At 39.5% G+C, this 16886-nt stretch overlaps 1 protein-coding gene across 1 annotated transcript in view; it reads left to right on the forward strand.

Annotated features, from left to right (window-relative positions):
- The window catches only part of LOC111155560 (cubilin), a 257013-nt gene that overhangs the window by 183686 nt on the left and 56441 nt on the right, over positions 1-16886 (forward strand). The window contains exons 49-55 of the mRNA XM_022515785.1: positions 1921-2092; positions 3154-3360; positions 6063-6212; positions 8037-8158; positions 8696-8921; positions 10818-11005; positions 16095-16251. Coding sequence (XP_022371493.1) covers positions 1921-2092; positions 3154-3360; positions 6063-6212; positions 8037-8158; positions 8696-8921; positions 10818-11005; positions 16095-16251 — 1222 coding nt within the window. The remainder of the gene's footprint in view (positions 1-1920; positions 2093-3153; positions 3361-6062; positions 6213-8036; positions 8159-8695; positions 8922-10817; positions 11006-16094; positions 16252-16886) is intronic.

Raw genomic sequence — 16886 nt, forward strand, 5'->3', positions numbered from 1 at the left:
ACGTTCTTTTTCTTTGAAATATATTTTTATAGGTTCAATGTTTGTTTTGTTTCTTCTCCACTCTGCTGTAAATAAGGGGATGTGGCTTGCCCTTTGCCCACACTTTATCATTTTAAGAAAGTCTCACAAAAAAGCAGGTAGGGGGAGCAGAGAAAGAGAAAAAGAAAGAAGGAAGAAGGAAAAGAGATAGAAAGAGAGAGACGAGAGAGATAAAAAGAGAGAAGAAAAGAGGAAGGGAGGGAGGGAGGAGGGAAACTTCCTGAGATCTATAGGTTGAGTGAAGGCAGCTTTAAGTGCACTCCCTCTAGATTAATACCTTATCCAGCCGCCTGAGCATACAATTCCTCCAAACCTGCTGCTTATCTGATTCTGTCCAGAAGGAGAAGAGGCAAAGGTACACCACCCAGCATGCACTACACTGAGATATGTGCCTGTCCTGAATCTCAAATGCCTACTTCCTATCCCATTGTTTTCTGGGAGTTGTAGTTTCTGACTATAAACATAAGTGGAGGAGGAAAGTGGAAATAGCACTTTGGTTGCCTGGAAAAAGCAGGAGTCATGTGATAAATGGCTCTCTGAACAACTGTTAGTCACTGTGATGCTTAGATCAGGGCAGACATTGTGCAAGGATAATCGCCATCGATCAGGGTTTCTGACATATTCCATTAGCCTGCAGTTGCTGATAATCCCTTTTGATTCTGGCAATATGTTGCCAGAATATTACTGCTCTCAGTATTATTGAAATTTTGTCATCTTCTGTTTCCGTATACATTACTTCATGGTTTGGAATCAGAGGGATGCTTTAAGTCCAGTTTTATTATCACTAGGTCTTTGACCTGAAGCAAATTGCATAACCTTTCTGAATTCTATAGTCTTAATCTGGAAAACAGGGATGATATTATGTATCTGAGAGGGTATTGTGCTAATTGAATAAAGTGATACAAGTAGGCTATTAGCAGAGCCTGGCATTTTGCTGTGCTCAGTAAGTGATAGGAGATGCTATGTCTGGTCCTGTGAGTTAGAAGACAGAGAGCTCAATTTAATGATCAGTTACAGTAAATTAAAAAGCTCACATCTTTGTTGCGGAGTGCATGCTTCTCCTTCATATCTCTTAGTGTCAGATTCTGAATCATTATTTCTAATCATGAGTGATTCAAATCCTTTTTAAAAAAAGAGGAATATCAATTACTCAATTAGTCAATTATTGTTTAGTTACTTCTAGATCTTTCCTGAACTGTGACAACCAGCCATGCTGAAACTCCTTTGGTTTTGCACAGAAGTTGAATAATACTTTGCATCTATTATCACTATGGACATAACTAGAATTATTGTTTAATATTTTGGAGCCAGCTCTACTCTCATCCATTTTTAAAAAAATTCAAATTAATAAGGAAATTGAGGCTTTGGGTCCTAAGAACTATTATATTGATTGGGTTTTTTTTTTAAAGTTACTTTTCAAGGCATCTTAAACTATTTGAGTTACTATATGCTTCGAGCCCTCAGAGACTAACATTTAAGCCTTCATTCCAAATACCAAAGGTCCCCACACATCGGTAAGAAAAATGGTCCAGCAGTGAACTCTGTGAACTAAGATGTAAGCGTGTTGGCCTAATTTACATTTCAAGCACGGTTTCTAGCTGCAGACAGTACAGCAGTTTTTCATTTGTCACCACATGGCAGGGGGGCGTTACTGTAATACTTTCATTTTAGTGAAATGACCCAGAGGCCACAACTCAGTAGGATGTGCTCCGGGTGACACAGTGGCTTGTGGCACCAGGCGAGGAGCCCATACTGCTAAGTAATTCATTTTAGCACAGAGTTCCCTTATGAGGATGCATATCGGGCCTGTGAATATAATCTTCTAGGAAATACTCCGTCAGATGGCCCGCCTGACTGAAGGTTAAACTATTTTTCCAACAGGTCTTCAATGGCATTAGAAGTAACTCACCCCAACTAGAGACACTGTGTAGTAGTGCGAACATGAGCGATGCGATCAAATCTTCAGGAAATACAATGAAAGTCGTGTTTTTCACTGATGGATCCAGGCCCTATGGAGGCTTCAGTGCTTCCTACACGTCCAGCGAAGATGCAGGTAATAATGGCAGACGTTGTCATTGTGGGCCCTGCAGGTGACCCACAGCTACTCCCAACAGCGGAGGAGCCATCAATTTTATGTCCCTTCAGAGATCAGATATGGAACCAGGGCAAACATACATAACCAGGTAGAAAGCCCGTCCCAGTCAGGATCAAAAAAACCCAAATGTTCCGGTTCAGAAAGCTGCTATTGTGAGTTAGAACTTTAAAAAATGCTGTTGGGAGAGCTTTCAGCTCTATTCCATGCCATGGTGCCATTATATTTGTTGCCCATTCTACAGCTCTTGATCAATCCCTTCGTGCTGAATGAGACCTTCTGCTTAGAAAGTAACTGACTCCTTGAAAGTGACTCATTTAATTGAAGATAGCCAGATTTTATTGTTTCCTAGTCACCCATTCATATACATATTTTTCGAGTGTAAATGAATGAATGTTCACGTTTGATACAGAGTACTTAAAAATTAAGCAATATATGGCTTTCTGGTCTAAATATTCTCCTATTTTCTGGGTTGGTGCTATTACCTAAGACTTTTAAATTTTAGAAAGAGTAGAACTGAATATGTAAAAAACCTTTACGTTCTTTCACTGATACAAAGAGCATTCATTGCCATGTGAAAAGGGGCAAGTTCATTGCCAGTCCCGTGTTGTGTTATCTGTTTGATCCAATTAAATTGTGGGGTCAAGAGGAGAATTGCTAATGAGAAGCCACTGAGACCACTACTGGAGGTTAGCTATTTCTCTAAATTAAATATTAATGAACAATAGGCTCAAGTTAGGAGAAACTGATGCATAGCCAAACTCCTAAATCCACCTAATCTACCCTACAGGAAAATAAAGAAGCTGTTTATTTTTGTAGGTATTTCCAAACTCACAGAAACTTCCTCCATAGTCTCTGCATGCACGAGCCAGCCCTTTACGCAATCTTAACTTCATCTAGAAAAACAAATCAAAGCAATAAAAATCTTGCTACTGTTATTTTAGTTGTTAATGCATTACCTGTATGTTCTGTTATGGTGTGAATTTCACTGTTACATTCCCTGTCGCCTTTTGTTTTCTTAGTGTGTGGTGGGTCCCTTACACATTCCACTAAAGGAAACTTTACTTCTCCCGGCTATAACGGAATCAGTAATTACTCAAGAAACTTAAACTGTGAATGGACTCTCAGCAATCCAAGTCAGGGAAATTCATCCATTTACATTCACTTTGAGGATTTTTACCTGGAAAGTCACCAAGACTGTCAGTTGGATGTCCTTGAGTTCCGAGTGGGTGAGTTCAATCAAAGAACATGTTTTCCTATTTATCCATAGTGCTCTTATACCTGGAGACCACCAACAATGAAGGGACTTAAGTGGCTATAAAATTCTGCATAGAATTCAAAAGATCATTGCTCAGAAAAAGCTGTATTTCTGTGTGTACCCAGCTGAGGTGACATGCCTGTGAATGGTGAGCGAGATGGAGCAGAGTTTGCAAGTAAACTCAATGTTTCACGTAATGTGAGGCTTACTGAGGAGAGATTTAGCTTATCTGTGTTCTCTCTCTCTCTCTCTCTCTTTGAAAGATTTATTTATTGAGAGAGTGAGAGAGCACGTGGAGGGGAGGTGCAGAGGCGGGGAGAGAGAGAGAAAACCCACGGGGCTTGATTCCATGACGCTGAGATCATGACCTGAGCTGAACTCAAGAGTCAGATGCTTACCCAACTGTGCCACCCAGGCGCCCCTCGTCTGTGTTCTCTTGATGAGTTCAGGTGGTCCTTTCGGTGGATCTTCTACTACTCAAGGCTTCTTTCCTATTTTCCTGAAAATTAGCATGGTCAGACTGTATCAGTGATTTCCTGAATTTATAGGAATTTTACTTAGAAATCAAAAGCAGCTTTGCAATGTACCAGATGGAGAAGCAGATAGAAGCTGTTTGGGGAATTATCCCCAAAAGAATCAAGTTTGTCTTTATTTTCATGATGGAAGTGGACTGAGGTGTGTTCAGTAAGTCATAGTTCTCTTAAGAATTTTTTAAAAAATCTCCCTTCATAAAAGACGAATCCATTTTAGTTCTTTCTTGTAGTTGAGTCTGGAGTCATGGGCAATCTATCAAATTTCCTCCATTGTTACAGTGGCACTCTTTTCCTGGTTTGAAAAAGAGAAGTAAGGTAATGTTGTAGAGCATCTGTGCTATTTAAGGTTCACTGAGTTCCATGTCACTGCAAAACCTTATTTTAAAGGAGGCTGAAAGCAGCAGACACTAACACAGTGAGCTGGTGGCAATGTTCTAGGGTGGCTATTGAAATTGATGGTGACTTTGAGAACATGGTGGACAGACTTTTCAAGGAGAATTTGGTAAAGTCTGTGGTCACAGACCAAGGGACACAGCAGGAGAATTATCCGGGCCCTCCTAAGTAGGTGTATCTAAAGAAGACTTATGAAGGGGGGCACCTGGGTGGCTCAGTGGGTTAAGCCTCTGCCTTCAGCTCAGGTCATGATCTCAGGGTCCTGGGATCGAGCCCCACATTGGGCTCTCTGCTCAGTAGGGAGCCTGCTTCCCTTCCACTCTCTCTCCGCCTGCCTCTCTGCCTACTTGTGATCTCTGTCTGTCAAATAAATAAATAAAAATCTTAAAAAAAAATAAAAAAAAATTTAAAAAAAAAGAAGACTTATGAAGGAAATGGAAGTTGTAGTTTGAGAGTGTTCTCCATATGATTCTGATAAACCCTCCCCACTGCCACCAGTGTTCAAAACCACTGGCTTAAAATGTCCATCGACTGATGAATGGATAAAGAAGATGTAGTGTAGACATCCATGGAAGATTACTCAGCCACCGAAAAGAATGAAATCTTGCCATTTGCAAAATGTGGATAAAACTGGAGTGTATTATGCTAAGTGAAATAAGTCAGTCAGAGAAAGACAAATGTCATGATTTCACTCATATGCAGAATATAAGAAACAAAACAGATGAACATGGGCGAAGGGAAGGAAAAAGAAAATAAAATAAAAACAGAGAGGGAGGCAAACCATAAGAGACTCTCAACAATAGAAAATAAACCGAGGGTTACTGGAGGGGCTAATGAATGGGGAGATTTTCTAAATGGGAGACAGACATTAAGGAGGGCACTTGATATAAAGAGCACTGGGTATTATATGCAACTGCTGAATCTCTAAATTCTACTCCTAAAACCAATACTACACTATATGTTAATTAACTTGAATTTCAATAAAAAGAAAACAAAATACTGGCTTATTGAATTAAGCAGAGCAGTTGTATATCCAATTTCAGTCAGTTAAATGCAATCTTCTCCCTATTCCTGCATTTCAGAGAGAATTAAAGTACTATATTTTGTTAACTTATAAAATCAATGATATTGGTCTGAGAGAATAAATAAAGAGCAGGTTAATTGTGAGCTCTGTAGGTGTTCTATAAAGGTTAATCAAATTACTGTGAAAAGTAATCTTCATAAAAATACTCAGCTCCAAATCTGATAGTTCTCAGCATAAGTACTGAATATCCTATTCATTACAGTTGATTAAATGCATTAAAGAAATCATTAAAATTTTAGATAATTATCACTTTTATCTTGATGATATATTTTGTCACTGTTGGCATTACATTTTTTACTCCCTAAAAAAGGCACATCCAAATTTTTTTTTTAATTAATCATATCTCTGTTTAGGTATGCCAAAATAATTATGAAAACACAAATTGGAACAAAATGGCCCCACAATAGAGAAAGATGCCTATACTAAAAAAAAATGGTTTTTTTTTGGTTTGTTTTTTGTTTTTACTCTGTTGGAGGGACTCTTTCTTTTGCCGTTGACAAAGACAAAAAGGAACCTTGTGAAACATCTGCTACTAAATCAGAATTCCAATGTGCATTAATAAATATCTTGAAATGTTCTTTATGATTTGTTCCTACTAAATTCATTGAATATATTTCCCAAAAGCTATATAAGTAATGGCATTTGGTGTGTTATTTGTTTCAGGTAATGCTGATGGGCCTCTGATGTGGAGGCTTTGTGGACCTTCAAAACCTACAGTGCCCCTGGTTACACCTTATTCTCAGGTATGGATACACTTTGTCACCAATGAACGCGTAGAACATGTTGGATTCCATGCAGAGTATTCTTTTACAGGTAAGACTTGTGATTAAACTCTCAAACTCTGTCAACATAATAGATAATAATCTTTCCCATAAAGATCTCACATGTATTGTGTTAGATTCACTTCTAGGTAGCTGTAAGTTTTGTTGCTGATGTCAAGGAGATGTTCTAAATTACATCTTCTAATTGGTTGTTGCCGAAATCCAGGAATTCTAAAATTTTTATACATTGATCTCTAACCCAGAGATTTTGCTATACTCTTAATTAGTTTTGTCATTTTGTCTGTAGATCATCTTTGGTTTTTCTGTATAAACAATCATATCTTCTGCAAATGATAATATTTTTGTTCTCTCAGCCTCAAATTTCTCTTTTTCTTGTCTTATTTCAGTGGCTAGGTCACCTTCATGTCAAATGGAAGGGATGACCTTCATGTGACTGCCCGTGACTCTTCATTGTTAAATAGATTGATTTCTCTTAGGGTTTTCAATAAATACTTCTTATCAGATTAAAGAAAGTCCCTTCAATTGTTAGTGTACAGGTTTTTTTTAATTCTGAATGGATGTAAGATTTTATCAAATGATTTCTCTCTACCTATTGCAATGATTCTGTTCTCCTCCTTTAATATATTAATATGATAAACTATATATTGAAAGACTTTTCTCTTGTTAAGCCATCTTTTAATTTCCAAGATAAACCCTACTTGTGTGTTTTGAACATATTACTAGATATTATTTGCTAATGTTTCATTTTGGATTTGCATCTGTGACATTCAGTTTGTATCTGAAAATTCACTCCAAGACAGCACTGCTCTTTGCTGCTTCTCTGGACCATCAGAATTTTTCTAGTCCCTCTCACTAATATGGCAGTTCTTTTAGACACGCAATATTATGTAGAAGTCTCAACTCCAGCCCTTCCTTATGTGTGGGTCCAAGACCATATGTTCTCTCACATGGTCATCAAGAACTCAGATGATGACCTCTGGGGCCCACATCTTGGTTCTACATCCTTTCAGACTGACATAGTCTCAGTTTGAGATTACCCCTCAGAATTTGAGTATACTTATTTTTTTTTTTTTTTTTTTTTTTTAGATTTTGGAAATCCTTTTTTTTTTTTCTATGAAGTTTGGTTATGAATCAATATATATTTTGGTTATGGTGCTATCAAACATTTCTTTGTGTTATAATCAAATGGTTGATTGGGAGAGGGAGTAAGATTGATCAACCATCTTGCTGGTTGATTTTTCTTTATTGGATTGAAAGAAGAGAGCCAGGCTTCAGGAAGCAGTATTATTCACGTGGAAAATCAGATAATCTTACACTTTAAAGATATATCTGTTCTTCAACTTGCTATGCTGATGTGTACTTTGATAGCTGACTACAGACACAAGTGCTTCTCATCACATGACAAATTCTTTAGTTATGGTATGGACCATATTCTTCAAGCTTGTATTTATTTTTATTGGCCCATTTTTTGTTTTGTTTTGTTTTGTTTTAAGAAAGGCAGCATTATTTACTTTGTCCCTAGTCAGAGTGTCAGTTATATGCACATCTAATTATTCTCCATTTGTGGTACAGATCATCTTCCTTCTTTGTCCTAAACATGATCCTGTCTTCCCTGCATGATTCTTTTTAATTCACACTATATGAGATTCTGTTTATTTCTAATCTTCTACCCAGTTTTACTTTGCATTTAACACTTTCATCTATTTATTCATTGACTGCTTTTTTAAAATCATAAAGTATGATGGCTGTAAGATCTACTTCCTTTGGCCTTGCAGAGGTTTTTTTTTGTTTTTTTTTTGTTTTGTTTTGTTTTCCTATATTTTATATCTTAAATAAGGTTAAAATCTTATTTCAGACTGTGGTGGAATACAGCTGGGTGAGAGCGGAGTGATCACAAGCCCCAACTATCCAGCCTCTTATGATAGCTTGACCCATTGTTCCTGGTTGTTGGAAGCCCCACAAGGCCATACCATCACCGTGAGTTCTGATTTTGTTCTAGAACAAAAATACCATGTCCTCTGTGGAAACAGAGTTCTTCTAATAAGCAAGCGATTAGAATAGGCTTTGACCCTGTGATCATTTCATTTTCTCCCCAAAATCTCATTAGAGTACAGACATCTACAGGTATCCAACAACTGAAGAAATCTCTTTTACAAGCATAGGAGAAGATATAGATAGATATAGATATAGATATAGATATAGTTATGAGATATTCTTATCAGGGAGAGAATTGTAATCACATTCTCGATATGAGTTGCCATCCCATCCCACTGGACCAAAGAGGTTCCTCCTAGTGACTCCAGTTCCAGGAAAATTTTCTCCTTTCAAAATTTCCAATAGAATCCCCAATAAGGAAAAAGAGAGGAGGGCAGGGGAAAGGTAAATAAGAAACATATATATAAAATTATATAAATTAAAACAAAGTAAAAGGGTTTGTGAGGACCTTATCTAACTTTAGGTAGCTCATCTCACTTACCACTCAGGGTACCTCATTGTCTCTTTTCTCTCCTGCAGCTAACATTTAGTGACTTTGATATTGAAGCCCATGCAACCTGTGTTTGGGACTCTGTCACTGTCAGGAACGGTGGTTCTCCTGGATCACCCGTAATAGGACAATACTGTGGAAGTTCAAATCCCAGGACAATCCAATCTGGTTCCAACCAGCTGGTGGTGATTTTTAACTCAGACCATTCAGTGCAAAATGGTGGATTTTATGCCACATGGAACACACAGACTTTAGGTAAAAGAAACATTCTGTGTACTTTTTAAATTGATGTGTTTTTTTTAAATTTATTAATAATTTAATAAGTATGCATTTTATATCTACTCTCTGTTAGACTCAACTCGGGCTGTTTACACATGTCATCTCATGTAGCAACTTCATAAGGAAGATGCAATATCATACATGTTTTCTCCATTTTATGTGAATGGAAACTGGAGACAAATGGGTTGATAGTTTTCCCAGTCATGGAGCTAGTCATTGGTAGAGTCAGGATTTGAATAAAGATAGTGGGGCCCAGAAACTCTGATCTTTACACTTCACTATGTTGCCTACATAGGCAGAAGGGCTTGGCATAACCAGAGAATCAAAATTAATAGAATCATAAGTAGTTCAGAATATTTGGATCTTAGAGGCAGAATGCTGAGTGGTAAGCTGGAAGCAAGAAGTTAAGTGGTGCATATCATGAAGAGCCCTGTCTTCTATATTGTCCCTTGGGTAATACAGAGCCATTGAAGAGTTTTGAGCAGCAAAGTGGCAAGATTTGTGACTTAGAATGAGTGCCCTGTAGGTGGCAAAGTATAATAGATTTGATTTCAAAAGGGTAGTGTTTTGTGCATATAAAATATGAACCTCATGGAAATTCCCAGAAAATAAAAGAAGTTGCACTGGACGGGTGCCAGGTGGCTCAGTCGGTTAAGCATCTGCCTTTGGCTCAGGTCATGATCCTAGGATCTTGGGATCAAGCCCTGCATTAGGCTCCTCGCTCAGCGGGGAGCCTGATTCTCTCTCTCCCTATCCCCTCCCCCTGCTTGTGTGTGCATGCTTGCTCTCTCTCTCACAAATAAAATCTTAAAAAAAAAAAATTGCACTGCATACTATAGTCAGGATTTCTTTAAAGCCTTGCAGTATCACACAGGGTAATTCTTTCTAGGAGAGTCCAAGTTTATTATGAAGGTTTTTGTGGAAGGAGTCAAGCTTTCTCTCATTAAACCACTGGTTGCTGTTGAATGGAGGGTAGTTTTAGGTGAACCATTAGTTTTTCAAGGGTTTAGAAGCAAAAGATACGGAATACTCTTTGATTTAACTTCATTTTGTTTTGAGTTCATAGTTTTCCTTTTGTCATCTCTTAAGTACATTTTTTAAAAGATTTTATTTATTTGTCAGAGAGAGAAAGAGAGAGAGAGAGAGAGAGTGAGTCCAGGTAGAGGGAATGGCAGGCAGAGGGAGAAGCAGACTTCCCTCTGAGCAGGGAGCCCTCTGTGGAACTCAGTCCCAGGACCTGGGGATCATGACCTGAGCTGAAAGCAGATGCTGAACCAACTGAGCCACCCAGGTGTCCTTCTTAAGTACATATTTTAATAGTATAAAATAATTTGATATTTTCTTTCTTTCAATTTATGCCATTTATTTTCATCTGTCAGAGTGTCAATATGAATGAATCAGATTGTGTAATGGAAGAATTTTCTCCTCAAAATCATTTTCTCTAGTCCTGTATGTTAGAGTAAAATTACCAATGAGTGTAGACTTATATTCTCATGTATTCACAGTAAAATAAAATACAGAACTTGGGATTGCTGGTTCACAAATACTATATAGCTTCAAGGGGAGTAAAAAATATTGTCATTGTTTGAAAATAGAATAGAAGTCTGTCCTCTTTACAGCATGAATTAGTGTCCTCGGGTGAGTTCAGCATAAATGCAACAAAACATAAACAGCCAAACTTTCTCTGGATTCAGTTCACCTCACATTTGTTCAGAGTTCTTGTGGTAGCCTGCCCCGGAGGCCAGTGACTCCTGTGTAAGGAAAGAGAACCTGAAATCTCACATTTAGAAACGTGTCTCCTTTGGAAATCTTGGGCTACGAAAGTAGTTATTTTCCTCTCAAATTAATGACTTTTCTATGACAACTTCTCAGGTTGTGGGGGAATACTTCATTCAGATAATGGTACAATCAGATCCCCTCACTGGCCTCAGAATTTTCCTGAGAACAGCAGATGCTCCTGGACCGTTATTACTCACGAAAGCAAACAGTTGGAGATCAGCTTCGACAACAACTTCCTAATCCCCAGTGGTGATGGACAATGTCAGACCAGCTTCGTGAAGGTGAGCGTGCTTGTTCCTTTAATTGGAGCCGAGCTGGTTTTGTGAACATAAACATTTAGACCAGAAATGACTCATTGCTTCTCCAAGTAAGTAAAGGGCAATTTTCTTGCTTGGATTTCTTGAATAAAAATGTGAGAAATCTCAACTATTAGGAGTTAAAACTTGAACCACAACACACATACTGCCCTGTGACTTTTCATTTGCTGGTATGTAGGCAAAGTAACCTAATTAAGGAGATTGTTTTCTGGCCTTATTAAATTGTCATGCATACTTAGGGTTCTTCCTTTCTGTGGAAATTGAAGAGGGAAGGCCAGATTTTTTTGTTGTATTCTTTCTTTCTTTCTTTCTTTCTTTCTTTCTTCCTTTTTGTATTTCTTTTCTAGTAGATCCTCAAAGACAAAAGAAACGTAAGGTCCCGTTACCAGCAACACTTCAAGTATGCTATGAAAATTACAGAAGGCTAGAGGGGTGGTTAGTGCCAGCCTCCACAGCAGGCCTCAAGAGCCCACAAGCTGAAAAGAACGTTTTACTCGTGTAAAATTACGGCAGCGGGGCAGTCAGTAAGGCTCTCTTTCTCTAAAATGGCACATACTGCTTATGTGACACCATCCTCACTTCTCTGACTTCTGACTGTGATGGCTGTATGATAATTCATTCTGAGTTTGGATCTCATATGTAATATATCTCCAAGAGCTCTTTCCACCTTTAAGTGGAAAAGACATTGGCCTTAAGTTCACATTAGCCTGGACTCCATCCATATCTCTTGCACTTACCACCTGCATTTTCCTCTGTGAGCTAATTAAACATTTGGACTTAACTTCTTAACCATAAAACAAAGAGAACAATTTGTCCACTAGTAGGACTGTTTTAAGCATTAGAGGTAATATGATATAATAACACAAATAGTGCTCAGTACTTGGAATATAAAACCACCTAATGAATAGTAGCGGCATTTTACCGTTGATGTTATTATTGTATATCATCTTTGAGATTATGTTTTATATCTAATTGATCCATGCTTACTAGGTGAATAGAAATCCCATACTTTTATAAAATATGTGTCTAATGGGACACATCTAATACAACTCTTCCTAATGGCTTTTTTTTCATGAAGCAAATGAACTCTCTCACGGACTCTCTCTCATAGACTGAGGAAATGTCAAACGTATAGATGTATGTAAAGCCTGGCAAGTTCATCAGTTGTACAAATGGAATCTGAAAAGTTATTGAGGCCCATTTCTCCTATCGATCGAGTAGGGATCCCTCTAACATCTCGCCAAGCCAATACCACTGGCAGATGAGGTCCATTTGGAGCCCAAACTAAATGGCCTAGGAAGCGTCTTCCCCTGCCAGGCCTGAGCCTCCTGATTCTGCCAGGAGACACTGAAGAGGGCAGAACAGCAAGAGGGTCCAGCTCCATCAAGCAACCCTCAAGCTCACACCTTATACAAAACTTAACTCAAAATAGATCACACCCTAAAATGTAAGGTATGCACTTTTAGGGGAAAATAAATAGCCCCAAATTGTTAAAACCTAGAGACGGATGAGTATTTCTCAGACTAAACATCTAAAGAATGATCCACAAAAAGAAAAATTGATAAATCTTACTTCATCAAAATTAAAAATCTGTTAATCTGTGAAAGCCTATGTGAAGAGGATGGAAAGACAAGCCACAGACCGGGAGGAAAGATGTACAAACCACCTCTCTGACAATAGGCTACGATCTAGAATACATACAGAATAGTCAAAACCAACAGTAAAAATATAAAGACTCCAACTGTAATATGGGGAAGAGATTTGAACAGATATTTCACCAAAGAGGATATATAGCATGGTAAATAGACAATAAAAAGACGTTCAACATCACTAGCCATTAGGAAAACTGAGAATTAAAAAAACCACAATCAGAGATCACTACACACCTATCATAAGACCAAATCCTGGCAAGGTTGTGCAGAAGCTGTATCACTTACTCATTGCTAGTGGGAATGGCTACAGCCACTCTGAAAATGGTTCAGCAGTTTCTTATAAAACTAAATATGCACTTTCCATAAGATCCAGCAATTGCCCTCTTAGACACTTATCCCAGAGTAAAGAAAATTATGTTGTCATAAAAACCCATATACAAATGTTGATAGCAGCTTTATTTGTTGGTAGCCCAAAACTGAATTCAGGGCACATGTCCTTGAACAGGTGAATGGTTAAACTAACTAGCACACACCTACCAAGGAATGCAAGTCCTCAGTAAAATCAAACCAACCCTTAACAGACCAACCATTTGGATAAATCACCAGGGAATCACACCGAGTGAAAACAACTGATACCCAAAGGTTACCTAGTCTCTTGTTCCACTTATGTAACATTTTTGAAATCACAATAGTTAGAAATGGAGGACAGCCATAGTTTACAAAGATGGGGGTATGGGAATGAATTGTGTATGATTATAAAAAGGGCAACTCTAGGGACCCTTATGGTGTTGGGACTCTTCCTCATCTTGAACATGGTGGCAGATAACTAAATACACACACACCCACACACATGAGCACAAGTAAAACTGAGCAATCGAGTAAAATCAGTGGACTGCAGTAGTGCCAACATCTTGGCCATGTTATCATACTATAATTTGGCAAGATGTCAATCTTGGGGGACACTGGGGAATGTGTGCAAGGGATTTCTCCAGATGATACCTTATAACTGCCTGTGAATCTGTAGGTATCTTAATAAGCAATATATATATTTTTTTAAATTGAATGATAAAACATCATGTGCAGCCAGGCTGAATTACACAAAACCTTAAGAAAAGCCAGAAAGTTTTTGACTTAATGACAACTTCATGGCATTCTTTGGTCCAATATGGTTTTGATGAGACCTGGGTTATATAGGCAATGAAACAAGCTCTTGAGTGACAAGGCAGCAGGAAATATTGACTAACCCTTCACCATTATTATCATTACAACACTTATGTTCCTGGGCCAAAAGGTAAGATATCAGATCCATAATTAATGACTTCAGGAAGTTCTTGAAGTTCTTAATTAAAGCACTTGAGATTCTTTATTAAAAGTTCTAGCTGTCACTTCACCTTTACAGTAACATTGTATGCAGACATCTATCTCTCAGTAAGGCAAATGTATAATTTTTAAAAATCTGAATAGAAAATTTCTGTAAAGTACTTTCCTGGATAGTTAAGACGATGGAGGAGGGGAGGGATGACTTAAAGGAGATAGTACTGAAATTTGGAAGTATGTGTTTCTTTCCTAAGACCTTTTTGATTTTAGCTATTTGACTGAATGTCCATGCCTTTGTTCTTAGTAGCTCCCGTGACAGAGCCCTCCTATATCTAATAAATGACAAACATCATTCGACTTCAGTAATATAACTAACAGCTGGATGCCCAGTGTTTGAAAATCACTGGAAATGACAGGGCTTGAAAGACTGAGAAATAGTAAATCAGCACTATCTAGGAATCAGTGCCATTTCACACCTCTTCTTATAGACTGATCTGCCCACAGAAATGTTTTTAATGGCTTGTTATTTTATTGCTTTCTTTGAGGAATATTCTTAAAAGTGATATGGTCAAATGAGAAATTTCACAGAATTTGATGTGAAGAAAATGTTGAATAGGCAAGTAAGACTAGTCCAAACCCATTTAATTTTCTTAGGCTAGTGAAGAAGTCGAGGGTGAGGATGGGGCTCGTTCTGTGCATCAAAGGATGTTTAGAGTTTCTCTGGCCCCTACCCACTACATGCCGCCCCGCATACCAAATATTGCCATCAAAATGCCTCCAGACACTGCCAAATGTCCCCTAGGGAAGGCACGATTGCTCCTTGTGGAGACTCACTCAAATGCCTGGGTCTTCCCTGGTGAAATCTATTGAGTGGTCTCTTCGACCCAGTCATGTGTATGTATTCCCTTCCTACCCATATTTTCCTCAAGTGATTCCACGCTGTAGACGCCGTGATCTCATGCCTGAATGGCTGCAAAATTCTCCTGGCTGATCTCCCAGCCGCCTCCCATTTCTTCCTGTTGTCCCCATTGCACTGATTTCCAAAACCAAGTATCCCAGAGCCCGAAGTTTTCCGGTGGCCCCTCACCATTTCAGGATGGTTCTCAGATCTCTAAAATGCCCTGAGGCTCCAGGCTGGCAGGGACTCTGCAACCTCCCTGGCAATGGACTCAGTTCCCACTCCACCCTTTGCAGTAGCCCCGCCTCTTCCTGCCACAGGAGCTTCCTCAGGCAGCCATCCCTGCCCAGACCAGGAAAAGCCCCTTGTTATGCTCTCTCCATAGATAGCTCGGGTACTGCTCCTTTCCTAGTTGGAACTCTGCATTTAAATTTGTGATTTTATTAGTAACATTTTTCCTTGAGGATCGGCTTGATGTGGAATTCTAATGCCCACAGTTCATTCCTCAGCAACTACTTTTCAAATGGGTATATGAGTTAATTCTTTCAGAGTGGCCGGACCAATTAAACGACAGCCTGGGAGTTGCCAACCCAGTTTTCAGTAAATAGCACACTGTGGCTGAATCTCATCCTTTCTTCAAAATGAACACTGCCAGAAGTCTTCTGCGATTTATTCCAATTCATGCTAAGTACATGTCTTCTGGGAATTCATGTCCATTTTCCTCATGCTCTGCAAATACTTTGACTTCCATGGGTTTTTTCTTGGTAAATGTTATCCAGTGGCAACCCACCGTGTGCCATCCCCCCCTGGACGAAATGTGAGCCTCACAGGAGCCCACATCTCTGCTCAGCCTCCCTTCATGCCTCATAATCTGAGTTAGTCAGATCGGGCCAAGGAGGAGAAAGTAGGAGGAAAATGAGTGGTGGTTGATTTCTCTTAGCAGTCACTGCCTAGCTATACAAAAATGAGCATAGTCTCCTTGGAAGAGTCGGGAATGGAAGATGCTGTTAAAAAGCGGCTTAAAAACACTATTCTCAGAAGAAAATATCACCTATTTGCATGCGTTTTATTTGCTGTTGTGTTTAGGTCCATATACATCTGAGTTCCATTATTTTCCAGTCTAAGCACATTTAAGTGTGGACAGGGGAACACCTCAAGCATTAAGTCATGTTTGTGGCTCTGCTAGGTGTGGGCGGGGACTGAGGAAGTCCATGACGCCTTGTTAGCCACCAGCTGTGGGAGCAGGGCTCCCGCGTCCATCCTCACACCAAGAAACGCGTTCACGGCTGTGTTCCAGTCTCAGGAAACCCCGGCTCAGGGCTTCTCTGCATCCTTTGTGAGCCGTAAGTAGCCCCCAAAACCACAGCGGGAGGTCCTTGAGAGGGTTGGGCTGCCACAGGACGGCTTGCGGGGTGAGGGTGGGGGTGGGGGTGCGGTGCCAGGGTTGGTTGGAACTGGGGGCCCCAGGGGGAGAGCGTGGGCCAGTCACCTGATCCCCAGAGTACACCCTTCCTTCAAAAAGCAGTGAGAGTGGAACCGAATTCAGTGACAGGCCAATTGAGAGATGACATAGAAGGCCTGAGTGCCCCTGGTGGACATCCAAAACTGAGCCTAAAACCCAGAGTGGGCAGGAAGTAGGCAGAAGCCCAAGAAGCTGGTAATTAGTAGGTGATCAGAGTGGCGGGTGAGCAGCACCTTGACCTTCCCCATAGAAATCAGAGCCCACTGATTCATTGTCAGGCCTCACTCCACTCCGCTGAAACTCACTCAGTTTCCACAGGTGAGGCCTTCCATGTGTTTGCGCTCATCCAGATGATTCTGCAAGGGAGTCGACTTCAGGAGCCACTTTCTCCAGGATTTTCTCTTCCTTCTCCAGTTACTGCTCACAGACTAGATTTGTGGGGAATGGAGCGGGTTTCAGGTCTGAGAAGCAATGATGCGTGCCTGTTCGCTGAGTTCAGTCAAGTAGCCACTCATT

This window comes from Enhydra lutris, unplaced genomic scaffold (genome assembly GCF_002288905.1).
Source record: "Enhydra lutris kenyoni isolate GAN:26980312 unplaced genomic scaffold, ASM228890v2 scaffoldscaffold42, whole genome shotgun sequence".
Lineage (NCBI taxonomy): Eukaryota > Metazoa > Chordata > Mammalia > Carnivora > Mustelidae > Enhydra > Enhydra lutris.